The 12761-nt window shown below is 40.5% G+C and overlaps 1 protein-coding gene across 6 annotated transcripts in view; it reads right to left on the bottom strand.

The window, feature by feature from the left end:
- The window catches only part of MYO6 (myosin VI), a 124106-nt gene that overhangs the window by 40555 nt on the left and 70790 nt on the right, over positions 1-12761 (bottom strand). For 4 of the 6 annotated variants that reach the window (XM_044421628.1, XM_044421629.1, XM_044421630.1 and 1 more), the window contains 6 exons: positions 9084-9241; positions 7674-7765; positions 6458-6530; positions 4954-5081; positions 2823-2918; positions 1972-2145 (listed from right to left, as the gene is read on the bottom strand). In XM_044421628.1, the coding sequence (XP_044277563.1) occupies positions 1972-2145; positions 2823-2918; positions 4954-5081; positions 6458-6530; positions 7674-7765; positions 9084-9241 (721 nt within the window). Of the gene's footprint in view, positions 1-428; positions 515-1971; positions 2146-2822; positions 2919-3080; positions 3257-4953; positions 5082-6457; positions 6531-7673; positions 7766-9083; positions 9242-12761 lie in introns of those variants that run through there. The other 2 variants (XM_044421632.1, XM_044421633.1) reach the window with 2 other exon arrangements.

Here is a 12761-nt window from a genome sequence, read left to right as displayed (position 1 = left end):
AAATTACTACAACAGTCACTCTCCCACCTACAGCCTAAAGTTGCACAATCCTGGAACAGGTTTGCCATGTGATGAGCTATTTTGAACAAGCCTCCACCAGACTGATCCAAGAGCTTCTGAAGCACTGATCAGCAGCAGCTTTTTTCGGGCAGGAACACCCCCCCCCCCAGCCCTGCTTGGAGATGCCTGGGACCTTTTGCATTCAACTATGTGCTCAACCAGTGAGCTATGCCCGATCCCACATCCTCTGCTCAGACTCATTCATGGTACTTGATACACAAGATCAGTACAGAAATCAAAACCCTGCTGTGGAATAGAAATATTTCCCCAGTGCTACGTGAAGCAGAACTGATGTGCTGAAAATAAAAGCGCTGGCGGAAGATACAGCAGTTTGATAAACAAGGAGTCCACGAAGGTGATACATTTACCTGCAGCCCTCGGTTTTGCCTTTGCCTGCTTTTCCTCTCAACTTCCCTATAGCTCCCTCCAGCCATCCAGAGCTGGTAAAAGCCAACTAAAATAAAGATTGATGAATGGGAAAGGAAGCAGAAAAACAGAGAAGCTTAACATACGAAGAAGAAAAGGCACAGCGGTCAGATCTACAGCTAAGAACAAAAGGAAAAAATAGGAAAAGCATCAGATAGTACAGTCAGTTAGGAAAAAAGGGAAAGGGGATGCCTAGCTCCTGAGAAGAATTTGTTTGGCAAAGCCTCTGATAAAGGAGGAATGATTGGTATACAACCAGAAATAGCACCTCACCATCTAAATGGAACATCCATGGCTAGGTTCTGTCAACCGAGGGGACAGCTTGACAAGTACAAAAAGTTTAACAGAAAGTAAAGCTTCTGAAGTCAAAGCACAGCCCAATTCGGCTTTGGTAAGAAACTGCTACAGCATTTATAGTTAATGCAGAAGCTACAGCTAATTCATCAGCTAATACAGATTATATCATTAATTCCCTGTGCAAATGTCATAGATCTACAAGCCGTGAGCTCTCCATCACAACTTCGATAGCCATAGGAAACAGAGGGGTGGAAATGTGTGCATGTGTAAGTGGGAGATGGAAAACATTGTTGAAAAGCCCCACAGAAAGTATTACACATGGAGATGAGAAAGAGGAGCAGCAGCTCACCTTGTCCACAACCTGCAAAGCAGGTGCATTGAACCCCAGGCTTGTAGACCAAATCTACAAGCCTGGGGTTCAATGCACCTGCCTGGGATCCCACTGTGGATGGTCCCCAGATGGACACACACCTTCACCTGGTGCCACCCCTTTCCACCAAGCACCAATCATTTGGTGGTCTCCTGATTTATGCAGGGTCCCCCCCTCCCCACTATAAAAAGGTGCAATGTCTTTCATAAGGCCTCGTTAGCAACAAGAGATTCCAGCTAAAATATGCTGGTATGGTTGGTATTTTGGCTTTACCCACCTGCCTTTAGCCTTGTCCCCTTTTGCATTCAGTCCGACAATGACTGGAATGCAGCACCCCAAGAGCTTCATCAACACTGAATTTAGTCTTTGAGGTCAAAACAGGTCTATGCTCCAGCTGCAGAAGATGGCCTAAGGATGCTGGTAGAGCACCAGAAAACCGGGAATAAGGGCATGTGCTAGAGCGATCTTCAGATTTCACAAACAACCTGAAACTTCAATGCCCCAGAAGAACAGTGATCCAATCCCTTGTAATTGCAGCACATGGAGAAAGGTTATTTGAACAAGAAAGAAGGGCAAAGACAGTGCCCCAGTCAGTACTGCAGAGGTTAGAGTGCATGGGCCACATTAGCCGTAGCAGAAAGCTGCTTAAGGCTGCAATGTTGAGTATGTGCGCTGAAAAGTACATCCTTTTGAGTTACTTCTGAGTAACCTTTTTAGGTGTTGAACCCACTATGTTGCTTCCCTACTTCTACAGTCCCACTGGTTTCATAAGAACTGGAAAACAGCCCTGTAAAGTCAGTAGATTTCTCTTGCCATACCTTGAATTTGTTTCCCACACTGATAAAACTGAGTTTTCCTGCTTTTTGTTTCTGGTCCTTGTTGTTGTTAGTGTTGGATTCAAAGAGCTGCCGGATAAATTTATCTTTGGATTCACATATAAGGGACTCCAGAGACATATGCAGAGCATCATTGTTTTTCTCCACGAACTGGGTCTGAGGAAAATAAGGGATCCATTAAGCATGAGATATAAACATTGCTTTTGGCTTATCAACAGAATGAACCAATGTTTATTTTACTGGATTAGGTAAATTATTTCCATAGGGATTACCAGTTGCTTTCATAAAGTTTGAAATTAACTTAGAAAAGGCCTGATTTCAATGCAGTCTCTTTAGCATGGCATTTTTGATAGGGGTTAGAGCAAAGGTTGAATCTTCAAGAGCTGGGGGTTTAAGTGATGCTTTGAGGAAAGCTTTGTCAAGACCTACATATGGCCAGTTCCTGACTGGTCTTTAGAGAGCAAACAAAGGCTTGCATTTCATATTCCAGTTTAATGTGCTCTGAGCTGTTTTAATTATACTACCCAGAGGAGTATTACATTCTACTTCAATTAGGGATATTGTGGACCCAAAATTGGGTGTATTGACAGAATAAAAAAAAATCAGAACATAACAAAAGCTTATAGAAAGCTCAAATAAAATGCAATACATGGACTAATAATTTGGTATATCAATGTAACCTTCTTGCACTTTCACCATGCTGTTGAATATACTTCATCAGCTCAACCATGCCCACCATGATCCCTTTCATAACAGTTCATTAGCAGGCTATTTAAAATCCATTGCTACATATAAAATGCTTTCAGTGTACTAAGTGAGCCCTGTTCACTTACTGTCTCATAGCACACTGCTCCTGCAAAATGCCTGACAATAAAGCCCTCATCATCTCGGACATTTCTGTGAACAGCCAATTTGGACTTCCTGGGTATCTGAAATCAAAAGAAAAATTGGCATTTAAAGTATGCAAAAAAACAATAAAGAAAATAGAAAAAATCTACCGCTTCTTTTATATCTTACAGTTTACTGCACAGCATTCATCATGCTAATTTCCAGCAGAGATTAAGGAAGCAATCATATGCACATTTTAGCCAGAAAAAAGGTCTTCATCTCCCAGCACATCCCAGCCAGCCACACTGGGGAATGCTGGGAAATATAGGACTTTCTTCTGGGTAAACATGCACAGAATTGTGCCTTAAATGTGGTAGGACATTAACTGGCAGCATGAGCAGACAGCAGCTCTTCCTTGTCCTTGATCCATCTTGATTTCCTGCAACAGCAGAAAATTGAATGTACGTAACTTATCTTGGCCTTGGTACTGTGGGTTCTGTACTTTTAAAAAGTTATTTATTAAAATTGTTGTGTTTATTTTACTTATTTTAATGCAAATTCATATACTGTTTCAGCAGTGGTGTACATAAAACTGATGATCAGAACAACAATACAGTTTAAGTAGAAAAACCCTAAATAATAAAAATGTTAATCACCAGTAACCAAAATAGTGTAAGGAGAGCAACAACAAAAAGGACACTGAATACACATGTGAAACTGTGAAAAGGAACTACAAAACGAATACAACTAGCAACAGCCGTCGGAAAAAGGAGTATCTTAAACAGTAGAGACTGGGAAAGAGCACATCTGGGGACAGATTCTGACTCAGACTGGTATGAAGCAGCAGTGCCTGCTGAGGAGTCAAGGCCACCAGAGTGCAAGAGAATGGCTGTGAAACCTGAGGAGGCTCTTCGGAAGCTCCGATAAGAAAGGCTTTGAGTGCAGGCTTTCTGAGAAGCCTTCCAAGAAGCCCCACACAGAACACTGAGTCTGTATGTGACTGAAGGACAAATAACGGTCGGAAACTTCCAAGACAGTGCTCAGTTGTGCTGTTATTGCCAGCAGTACATCATGTTTCTCCAAAAACCAGAGACTGAATGCTGTTTTGTACCTGGTCACTATGCGGCAATAATCAGCAAAGAATTCTGTTGTTGTCTTGCTCTAAAGGCACGTGGAGAGGAAAGCTGCTACAACTGTTACCACAAGAAACTTCCCCACAGAGGGAAGACATAATGTACAGGCCAACACAGAGTATAACTTGGCAGCAGTCATGTGAAGATCCTAAACTATGGGGTTAATGGGCACTCAGAAAAATAGCCTTTCATTTATTTAAAAGTGGACCCTTCACAAAGGATTCGTGTACCCTTTAGAAACGGCCTCGGTGCATGATCTGAACAAGACATGTGCTTTCTTTTCTTTTCTTTCTTTAACAGATTTATATACCACTTGTCATATTTAAAAAACTATAGGATGGAAGCAGTGCTTAAGAGCACAGGAGTGGGACTCAGGCAACCCAGGTTCTAGTTCCTGCCTAGCCATGTTGCCAATTGGGTGACTTTGGGCTGGTCACAGACTCTCAGCCGACCTCACAGCACTGTTGTTGTGAGGATAAGATTGAGAGGAGGAAAATAATTAAGCCATCTTAAGTTCCTTGGAAGGAAAAAAGGTGGGATTTAAAAATAATAAATAAAACAAGGAAGTAAAATGGTATAACATGGCAAAGCCCTTTGCCTGAACTTTTGGTCATATTAACCTGCCTTTCCTGAAAAACCTCTTCCACAGTCAACCTTGAAATTTCTTTCTGCCCTCATTTACTGAATGCTCACAAATCAAATAAAGGGTTAAAACCAACCAACTCAGGGCATGTGTGGAAACAGCACTGTTTAGATGCAGACAGTGCATGTTCTAATCTTGCATTCAGTTCCAAAATTGATCAAAAATTCCTAAGACAGCAGTCCGGGCTTGCTTCAAGTATTACGAATACAGGAGTTCTAATCAGTGAGCTGACTAATTAAAAACTCTGGCAGCTTCAGTTGTTTTGCCACGTTTCAGACACTGGCAGAAAAAGAATCTCAGTTGTACAGTTGCTCTATTTATGCCCACGTTTTAACTTAGGAAGTAACAAGCGTCACCTACTGAGAGTCTGAAGTGGTCTTTGTGCTTCTGGTGTACCATTGATGTAAAGTGCTGATCGCTTGGTTGAGGAAGGCGGTTTTCTTCGTCCAAAATATCAAGAATACCTATTAATTTTCCTTCAATCAAATCTGTTTGAGACAGAAACCAGTGCACTAATTAAGATACAATCTGCAGTGACAAAAAAGATCATACCAAATAAGAGTAAGACTTATTCTAGTCTTAAAGTTGGATCTTCTGCGATAATCTCACAGAAGTTCTAAGACATTAACTGACATATTGAGTTATTTAACGGTAATTTTCTGCAGCTTAAGCAACATTCTCTGTTGCCAAGAACTAATCTTAAGACTGAATTTGTTTGCCCTTTCCTTTCAACTGAGATTATTTAAAGCTACCTAAAACTGTTGCATCAAAAACTGACATAAAATCCAGTATAATAATCAATAAATATGGAAACATTTTGTAAAATGAAAAAGCTAGAATACACATTATCAACAGTAAGACCCTTGAACCAAAATAGCTATAAGAATAAGAATAAGCTGGAAGCAGTTTCTATGCAAGAAAGAAATCCATGCTTCCCAATACCAAATTACTCTGGGCAGTTCACAACACTGAGAACCACAAAATACAGAATCCTGGTTAAACATAATATAAAGCAGTATCCCATTTAAAATTTTAAAAAATGTAGAATTTTAAGAATAAACTCATGACTTTCAAGAAGCATGGCTAAGAATTCTACAGGTCCCAGTGCCTAGGAAAAGCGAGAACCTTAGAAGTGCCTTTAGTTATATGTACCAGAACCTCAAATAGCAGCTGCTTTTAATTACTATTATTCAATTAATATTCTAGCATCAATTAGTGCTAACTTGGAGTGAATTCCATCCAATCCGTTTTTATGTTCTCGTATCAGTCCTGGTCATGGTTCAAGAAAGGCATATTTTTCCTACCTTTCCTCCATCTCCCATGCTATGACACAACCTACTTTTGAAAATCCCTTCAACATCAATCTGTTTCCATGGTGCACCTCCTTCTGGAGCCAAAGTCATGTGGCCTAATTGTGGACTGTCAGTGGTCTCTGAATTCAGATTTAGCAGTAAACTATAATCAGCATAAAGTGTTTTATGCTAATAAAACCACCTTCAAACTGTGGTTTCTCATTCTGGTTTGTTGGCACCAAACAAACCAGATTTCTGTGTAAGCTAGAGTTCAGACCTTAAAATTAAAGGTTAGCTAAACAAACCAGATTTTGGACCACGCCTGACTCCAACTACAAACATGGACCTATTAAATCTGGAGAAATTTAGCTTCAGATTTTATTCAAGTCAGACCCTTAAATAACTTAAAATGGGAGTCTATTTCTCCATACACACTATTTCCAAAGGGGAAAGAAAAACTAATGGATATACTGCTATTCATTTCCAATGCAATTACACACACACACACACACACACACACACACACACACAGAAGGAGGAAGGGAGTGAGACAGAAACTTTAACACACATACCTATACAGTCTTGGTTATCTACATAGTGAACTTCATTGACACCCAAATCTTCCTTCTGGTAAAGTTCTTGTTCCTATAATAAAAACATTGAAAGTGTCACGTAGGTAAAATATCGCTTATTGCCCAATTTTGCACAGCCTTCCATGGGGATTGAGTACATGTGTCAGCCTCTTATTTGGTTTGATGGTATTTCCACTCAAGCTGTTCCTGCCACAAAAGATCCAGCAAGTCCCTAGTGGTATATTCCTACACAGTCTTATACTGTCTGAGCTTGGGGGCATAAAACAGTTATGAAACAGCTAAAACTCTTCTGTGTGGGCTTCTAAACATGGCAGTCCTATATTCTTCTCAGATCCAGAAGGACCTCTTATCTCATCTGTTTTATTCTGGCACATGACGATCAGTTACCGTCAACAATCTTGGCTCTGTCAGATTGCTGAAGATGCTATTTGAGCTCTTCCTCTTCAAAGGAACCCACCATTGCAACCCTTTTGCATCATTACATCCTTCTGCTCATGTGTACCAGAAGTGCAGTATTATCGAAAATAATACTGGGCAGTATCCAAAGCTGGGAGTTTGCCAGTGCTTATCAGTTTGCAGTAAGCAGGAATAACTGCTAGCACAACAGGAAGCTAGCACCAACTAGCTTTGTATAGCAACCTCAGAAACTGGTAACCCTGGATGGAACAGGTCAGTGGAGCCCCCTGTGGAGAACCCGCTGACTGTTCTGTTCTAGAAATATGCATTTTGGCTAGTTTCCAGGCATTCTAGGACATGCTAGATTCCTGTTGCACCAGCACAAAGGCAGCTTTGGATATTTCCTATTGCCATGTCCAAGTTTCCTTCACTGTTTAAGTTCTGTTGGACTTCCAGACAATAAGGTTAATTCTGATATGGCTTTCTTCCTATATGCATAAGAGGGCTTTCAAGTCACTGTATAAGGACAAGATGTTTTATATGCAAAGTATGTAAGATAAGTAGTTATCTTGCACAGAAATATGCAACTTTTGGGGGATGATCAAAATTCTCTGAAAGCCAAGTAACTCATTCTTATAAGTTGAGCTCTGTCAGTCAGTTGACCTAAACAGCTTAATGTCAGTAGATGGGAAATTAACAAATTGCTACTACAACATAAGATACGAGAAATACTGCAATATATTTGGGGTGGGGAAACCCCTTTAGAACACTGTTAATTGCACGGTATATTCTAAGTTACCTCTTTGAGGATCCTTTCATTAAAGAACTGCTGCAGCTTCTCATTACAATAGTTAATGCAAAACTGTTCAAAGCTGTTGTGTTCAAAATACTCTGTAAGACAAAGTGATTAATAGATTTAAAAAGGAAAAAAGTGAAACATAGAATGCACTTATACTGTTGTCCTATGTGAGGCACAGCCCTTCAAGATCAGGTCTTCTAATAAAGGTACAGTTGCAATTCAGTGAAGAGGACACAGATTAGCCCCTACTGTTCTAATGTAAAACATGAAGTTCTGATGCAGTAATGGAATTCTACATTTCTGATGCTAATTGCATAGACTACCTCATATTTAGAAACATAGCGAGCCAGAAGGGACCCTCCCGGACCATGTAGTCTGACCCCAGGCTCCACTCATGACATGATAGAAACAGATTTAGATCTTGTTCCTTCTGCCAACACGGCACCATTGGCATTACACCTACATCTGCAACTTAATGAGCACACCTTACCCTCCATATTTCTTTAGATTTGACCCCCAGCTTTTGCTAAGCTCAAGACGGGTATCCTACACAGAATCCAGAATAGCACAATGTCTCAAGCACAATGCATGGGAATAAGATCTAGAACTTCAAGAGCTTCTCAGTGGTTCTAACTAAACCCAACTCTGTTTCACAATGCTATACTGGAAAATCCCAGTTCATACTGAGGAACATCTAGCCGAAAGGAGCTTGATAATCAGAACAAACAGCGTGGTCTACAATAGAATAATAGAGGACAACGGACAAGAGGTGGTTTCCAAGATAGGTACAAGACATGCAGGTTTCAAGGAAAGGGCAAGTCCAACACTAGCAAGAGCCACCAAGAACATTCCTCCATGTGTCCCTCTACCACAATCTGGAAATAAAGCTTTCCCTCTAGTAGGCACAGGAGTATGGGACATGTTGGCTAAAAGGCAATGAAGGCACAAAGCTTCAGATTGAACCCACTATTGAATTCAAAAGCACTGTCAGCCAGATATGATTAGGGCACTGTTCTAATCTATTAAAATACGTCAGCCAGCTATGTGAAAAACTGCAAGCCATTTTAAGGCCTTTGTCCTATTTTCTGCTGAAACAATTTGGTATCATGCGAACACAGGAATTACCTATTTAATGCTCACACCACCTGTGATGTCTTTCCTTAAGCAACTATAGATTTAATGCACACTCAGAAGCAGGAATACAGATAACCAATTAGGTCTCACAGCATAATTCAGGGGTCCATGACGCAGCTGCCCTGCTGAAGCTATCTGGATCCAATCATTGCCTAGTTGGGGGACCACTGGGAAACCGCACAGACACCACCTAGAAGGAGTTCTGTGACTGAAGAAAGGTGGGCAATACAAATAAAATAAAGAGTGAATAATGTGAATAAGAATGCAAACACTTACCAAAACCTGCAATATCCAGAACCCCAATGAAACAAGATGATGTCTCAAAAGGAAAACACTGGTTTACCCTGTTGACTACATGGTCGAAGAGGTGGCTATAGACTGTTTTTGCCAGAGCATCACGAGCATTGTTTGCTTGTTCTACTTTCAGTGGTACTCTATGAGGAAAGAATATTAGGATTAATTTTTTCTACCCCACTTTTTAGGGAAAGCCTGATTAAGATCGCTTGCAATTAAGAAAAAGATTAGCATAATTAAGTGATATAGAATAAAAATAGCATGAACTACAACATATGAAGAGGATCAACCATAAAATTAATAAAACATTGAGCAGAACAATAATATCATCTCGAGTGCTCCCTTAAGCTTCACAAGGGATGGGGGCAAAGCTGGGTTCCTGAGGGAAGGCATTCCACAAGTGGGAAACCTGCCTTCTGGTCGGACAAGAGCACGTTGCAATCCTAACGGAGCTGCTGAAGCAAGTGTGATTCCCTGGACGTGTCCCCCATCATCATGAATATCAGGGTAGCCACATTTGCAGCAATTTCGCTTGCACCCATCCTAATCACACAGGATTAGGCATTCCTACAAAAGGATTTTTAAAAATTTATGGTGTATGTGGGCACGAGTGTGCAAGGTGCATTTTATTTACTGGACTTCTAATCCACCCTATAACTAATGTTGTCTAGGTGATTACAAACTTTTAAAAATGTCATAGCTAAAAATATAATACATACAAATACCTATAAGCATAAAATGCAAAATAATAAACAGCACAAGACTCAAAATAACCAGAAAAACCTAGGAACTATCTTTACCTGTTATACAGATATGATGCAAATGATGCAATCGATATCAGATAAGACAGGAATTGTGGGGACATATAAAGAGATTAGATTTGAAAAGGAGGAAGTAGGTGCCTGTGCAAGAAGATGCAAGATGAAATAGAAAAGGTTATGCTGAAACACCAAATCCTGAGAGAAAACATGAAGGAGTGATGGGAAATGACTTGACAAAGGAAAGGCTGTTCCAGGAAATTTTGATTTTAGACTAAGATTCCCAGATAATGCAAAAAACTGCTTTATAGTTCATTCAGTACTTTTCATGAAGATCCACTAAAGGATCATTCTGACCACGGCTTATCTCTCAGACTGCATGCTGCAGCCTTACCATTTGCTTTTAAGTCAGTCTTCTTCCCAGCAACAGGGACCTACCTCATGACAGAGTTCAAATTTGCCTATGTAGCACCAAATGCAAATCAGGCTGAAGCAGTATGTGTTCAGGAAGCTTTGCCTGCATTCTGAAGCAGCTTTGGTGGGCCAACATGCTGATGTCACTATTGACATGAAAAGCTGACAAAGAAACTCAACCAAGGGGCATTCAGGTCAGGAATTGGGGAAGATTGCAGGGTGCTGAAAGCTGCATGTGGGTAACTTGTGTGTGACTGCTTGCCTCAGAAACACATACACACGCGAATGAGTAAATGGCCACACATATGTGCCTCCTGAAAAACTGCCAAAAGATAGGTATGGTTTTTCTGCAAAGTGCATTTCTCCACTTCAGCTCTTAGTTTATTACGAGCATACAGATGTGGATTGAAAATAAAAGCAGTCACAAATAAATAGGCCACTGGAAAGAGCTGCTATCACCTGTAATAAACAAACCAATTCAAAATGCTTACTCCTCAACCCCTTCCCCAATCTTAGAGAAATGAATATTGATTCCAAAATTAATCTGGGCACAGCAAGAAGAATTAAGTGTACACTGAATCTGAACTGCTTCAGCCAGTTTAAGCTCTTAGCTGCTGCAATGCACAATCCCATTTGAACTGATACTCTGACACCATCTGAGGAAAAGATTAACAGTCGCTATTGACCCTACATGTGTTTTTCTCTAGGTCAATGCTGAGAAGAATGATAGCCTGCAGGGCAGCAGGCCAGTATTACAGCACTCTGGAGAGTTAAATATGGTTTCGCTCCCTTGCAGGACCTTCCCCACTCCGTGAAAAGGTATTTAGGGAAAAACTAGTGTTAAACAGCTCTGTATCTGGTAAATTGGAATTCCCTTCTATCAAAAATGGAAGGTTGCAAGGAAACAGAGGCCCTGTTTAATAGGAATATCTGTATCTATGTTACATTAGAGTGTAATTAGCCTTAATGTGCAATCTCATGATTTATCTTACAGTAATGTGTACTGACAGGAATCCTATCTTATAAATAGAGGAAAGGTTCCTTTACATTCCCCTTCTGATACGTTTAAGAGCTCAGCACTATAATCCTTGCCAATAATGTCAACTGCCAATCTTTTATGTAAGATGTTATGCACATCATAATTTTAGCTTAATGTAAGCTTAAAATTAATGAAAAGTAATTTAATTAAAGAAATAGAGGTGTGAAAAGAGAAGCACTATTAATCTGAATCCAGAAACAGCTATAGTCATTCAATTTATAACAAGTATGCAGCTGAAACTCTTGAAATTGCATAAAAACTTAAATAACTCGTGATTTGTACAAGATTATAAATAACCCCTGCTCAACATATTGTCCACTACAATCTTGAAGCATTACGTATTGGAAGAGCTGGGGCAAAAGGTATAAGCCCACACACAACCCGGTCTGCTTCTTCTATCAAAAGCACTGCAACCCAGTTCCAAAGCAGTTTGGAAATCCGAAACACTGTCCCGTTCCCTTCCCCGTTCAGCTGCCGCACCCCTTTTTGCCATTGTCGCTTATGAGCAGTGCAGCTCGTCTTCCATACTCACTAGTATTTTAAATGCAGCACATAACTATACACATGTGCCCATTTCAAGATAACAGGGCATTCTCAGAAACACTGGGGGCAAACAGCAGGAGAATGAAGATGGGATGGGGTACAAAGCTATGTCCTGATACACAGTCTTAAGCAAGAACGATGCAGCACTGTAACTGCATAATTGACCTGTTTTTAACTCTGAGTTTACCTCCATTTCCTATTAGTCAATTTAGTTTGTTCTTTTTTTGGATTGGGTAACTTCCCTGATAGATTGTGGTAATGCTGGGGGACATCATCTATCTTGACTTCCGCAAAGTTTGACAAAGTGCCCCATGAAATCCTGATTAGCAAACTAGCAAAAAGGTGGACTAGATGGAACAGCCATCAAGTAGATCCACCACAGTTGGCTACACAATCAGACCCAAGGAGTGTTCATCAATGCCACCTTCTCAAACTGAGAAGTTACAAGTGGGGTGCAGCAGGGTTCACTCCTGGACACAGTGGTCTTCAACATTTTTGTTAATGATTTGGATGAGAAAATGCAGGGAACAATTAAATTTGCACAGATTTGCAGATGACACAAAAATGGGTGGGATAGCTAATACCCTGGAAACAAAGTCAGAAAGAAGATTCATCTTGATAGGCTGCAGCACTGAACTGAAAACAGAATGAAATTCAACAGGGACAAGTGCTAAGTTTTGCACCCAGGAAAAATAAACCATAGAGGCATTAATTGAGAGGGATGGTTTAACCTGGAGTCCTGCATTAAGCAGGGGGTTGGCCCCAATGGCCTTCTGGCCCCTCCCAACTCTATTCTAGGATTCATTATGTGCTCAAGTTGTCAGTTTGCTTCAAAGGAAAGCTGTGGCTTGATGTGATCTAGGACCCACTCGTTCATCTTTCTGTTGGTCCAGGGTCTTTGCGAAG

Source organism: Varanus komodoensis, unplaced genomic scaffold, assembly GCF_004798865.1.
Source record: "Varanus komodoensis strain SLA01 unplaced genomic scaffold, ASM479886v1 scaffold12, whole genome shotgun sequence".
NCBI classification, from domain to species: domain Eukaryota; kingdom Metazoa; phylum Chordata; class Lepidosauria; order Squamata; family Varanidae; genus Varanus; species Varanus komodoensis.
The sequence above is the reverse complement of the archived record's forward strand: the minus strand, read 5'-3'. Positions and strand labels throughout refer to the sequence as shown.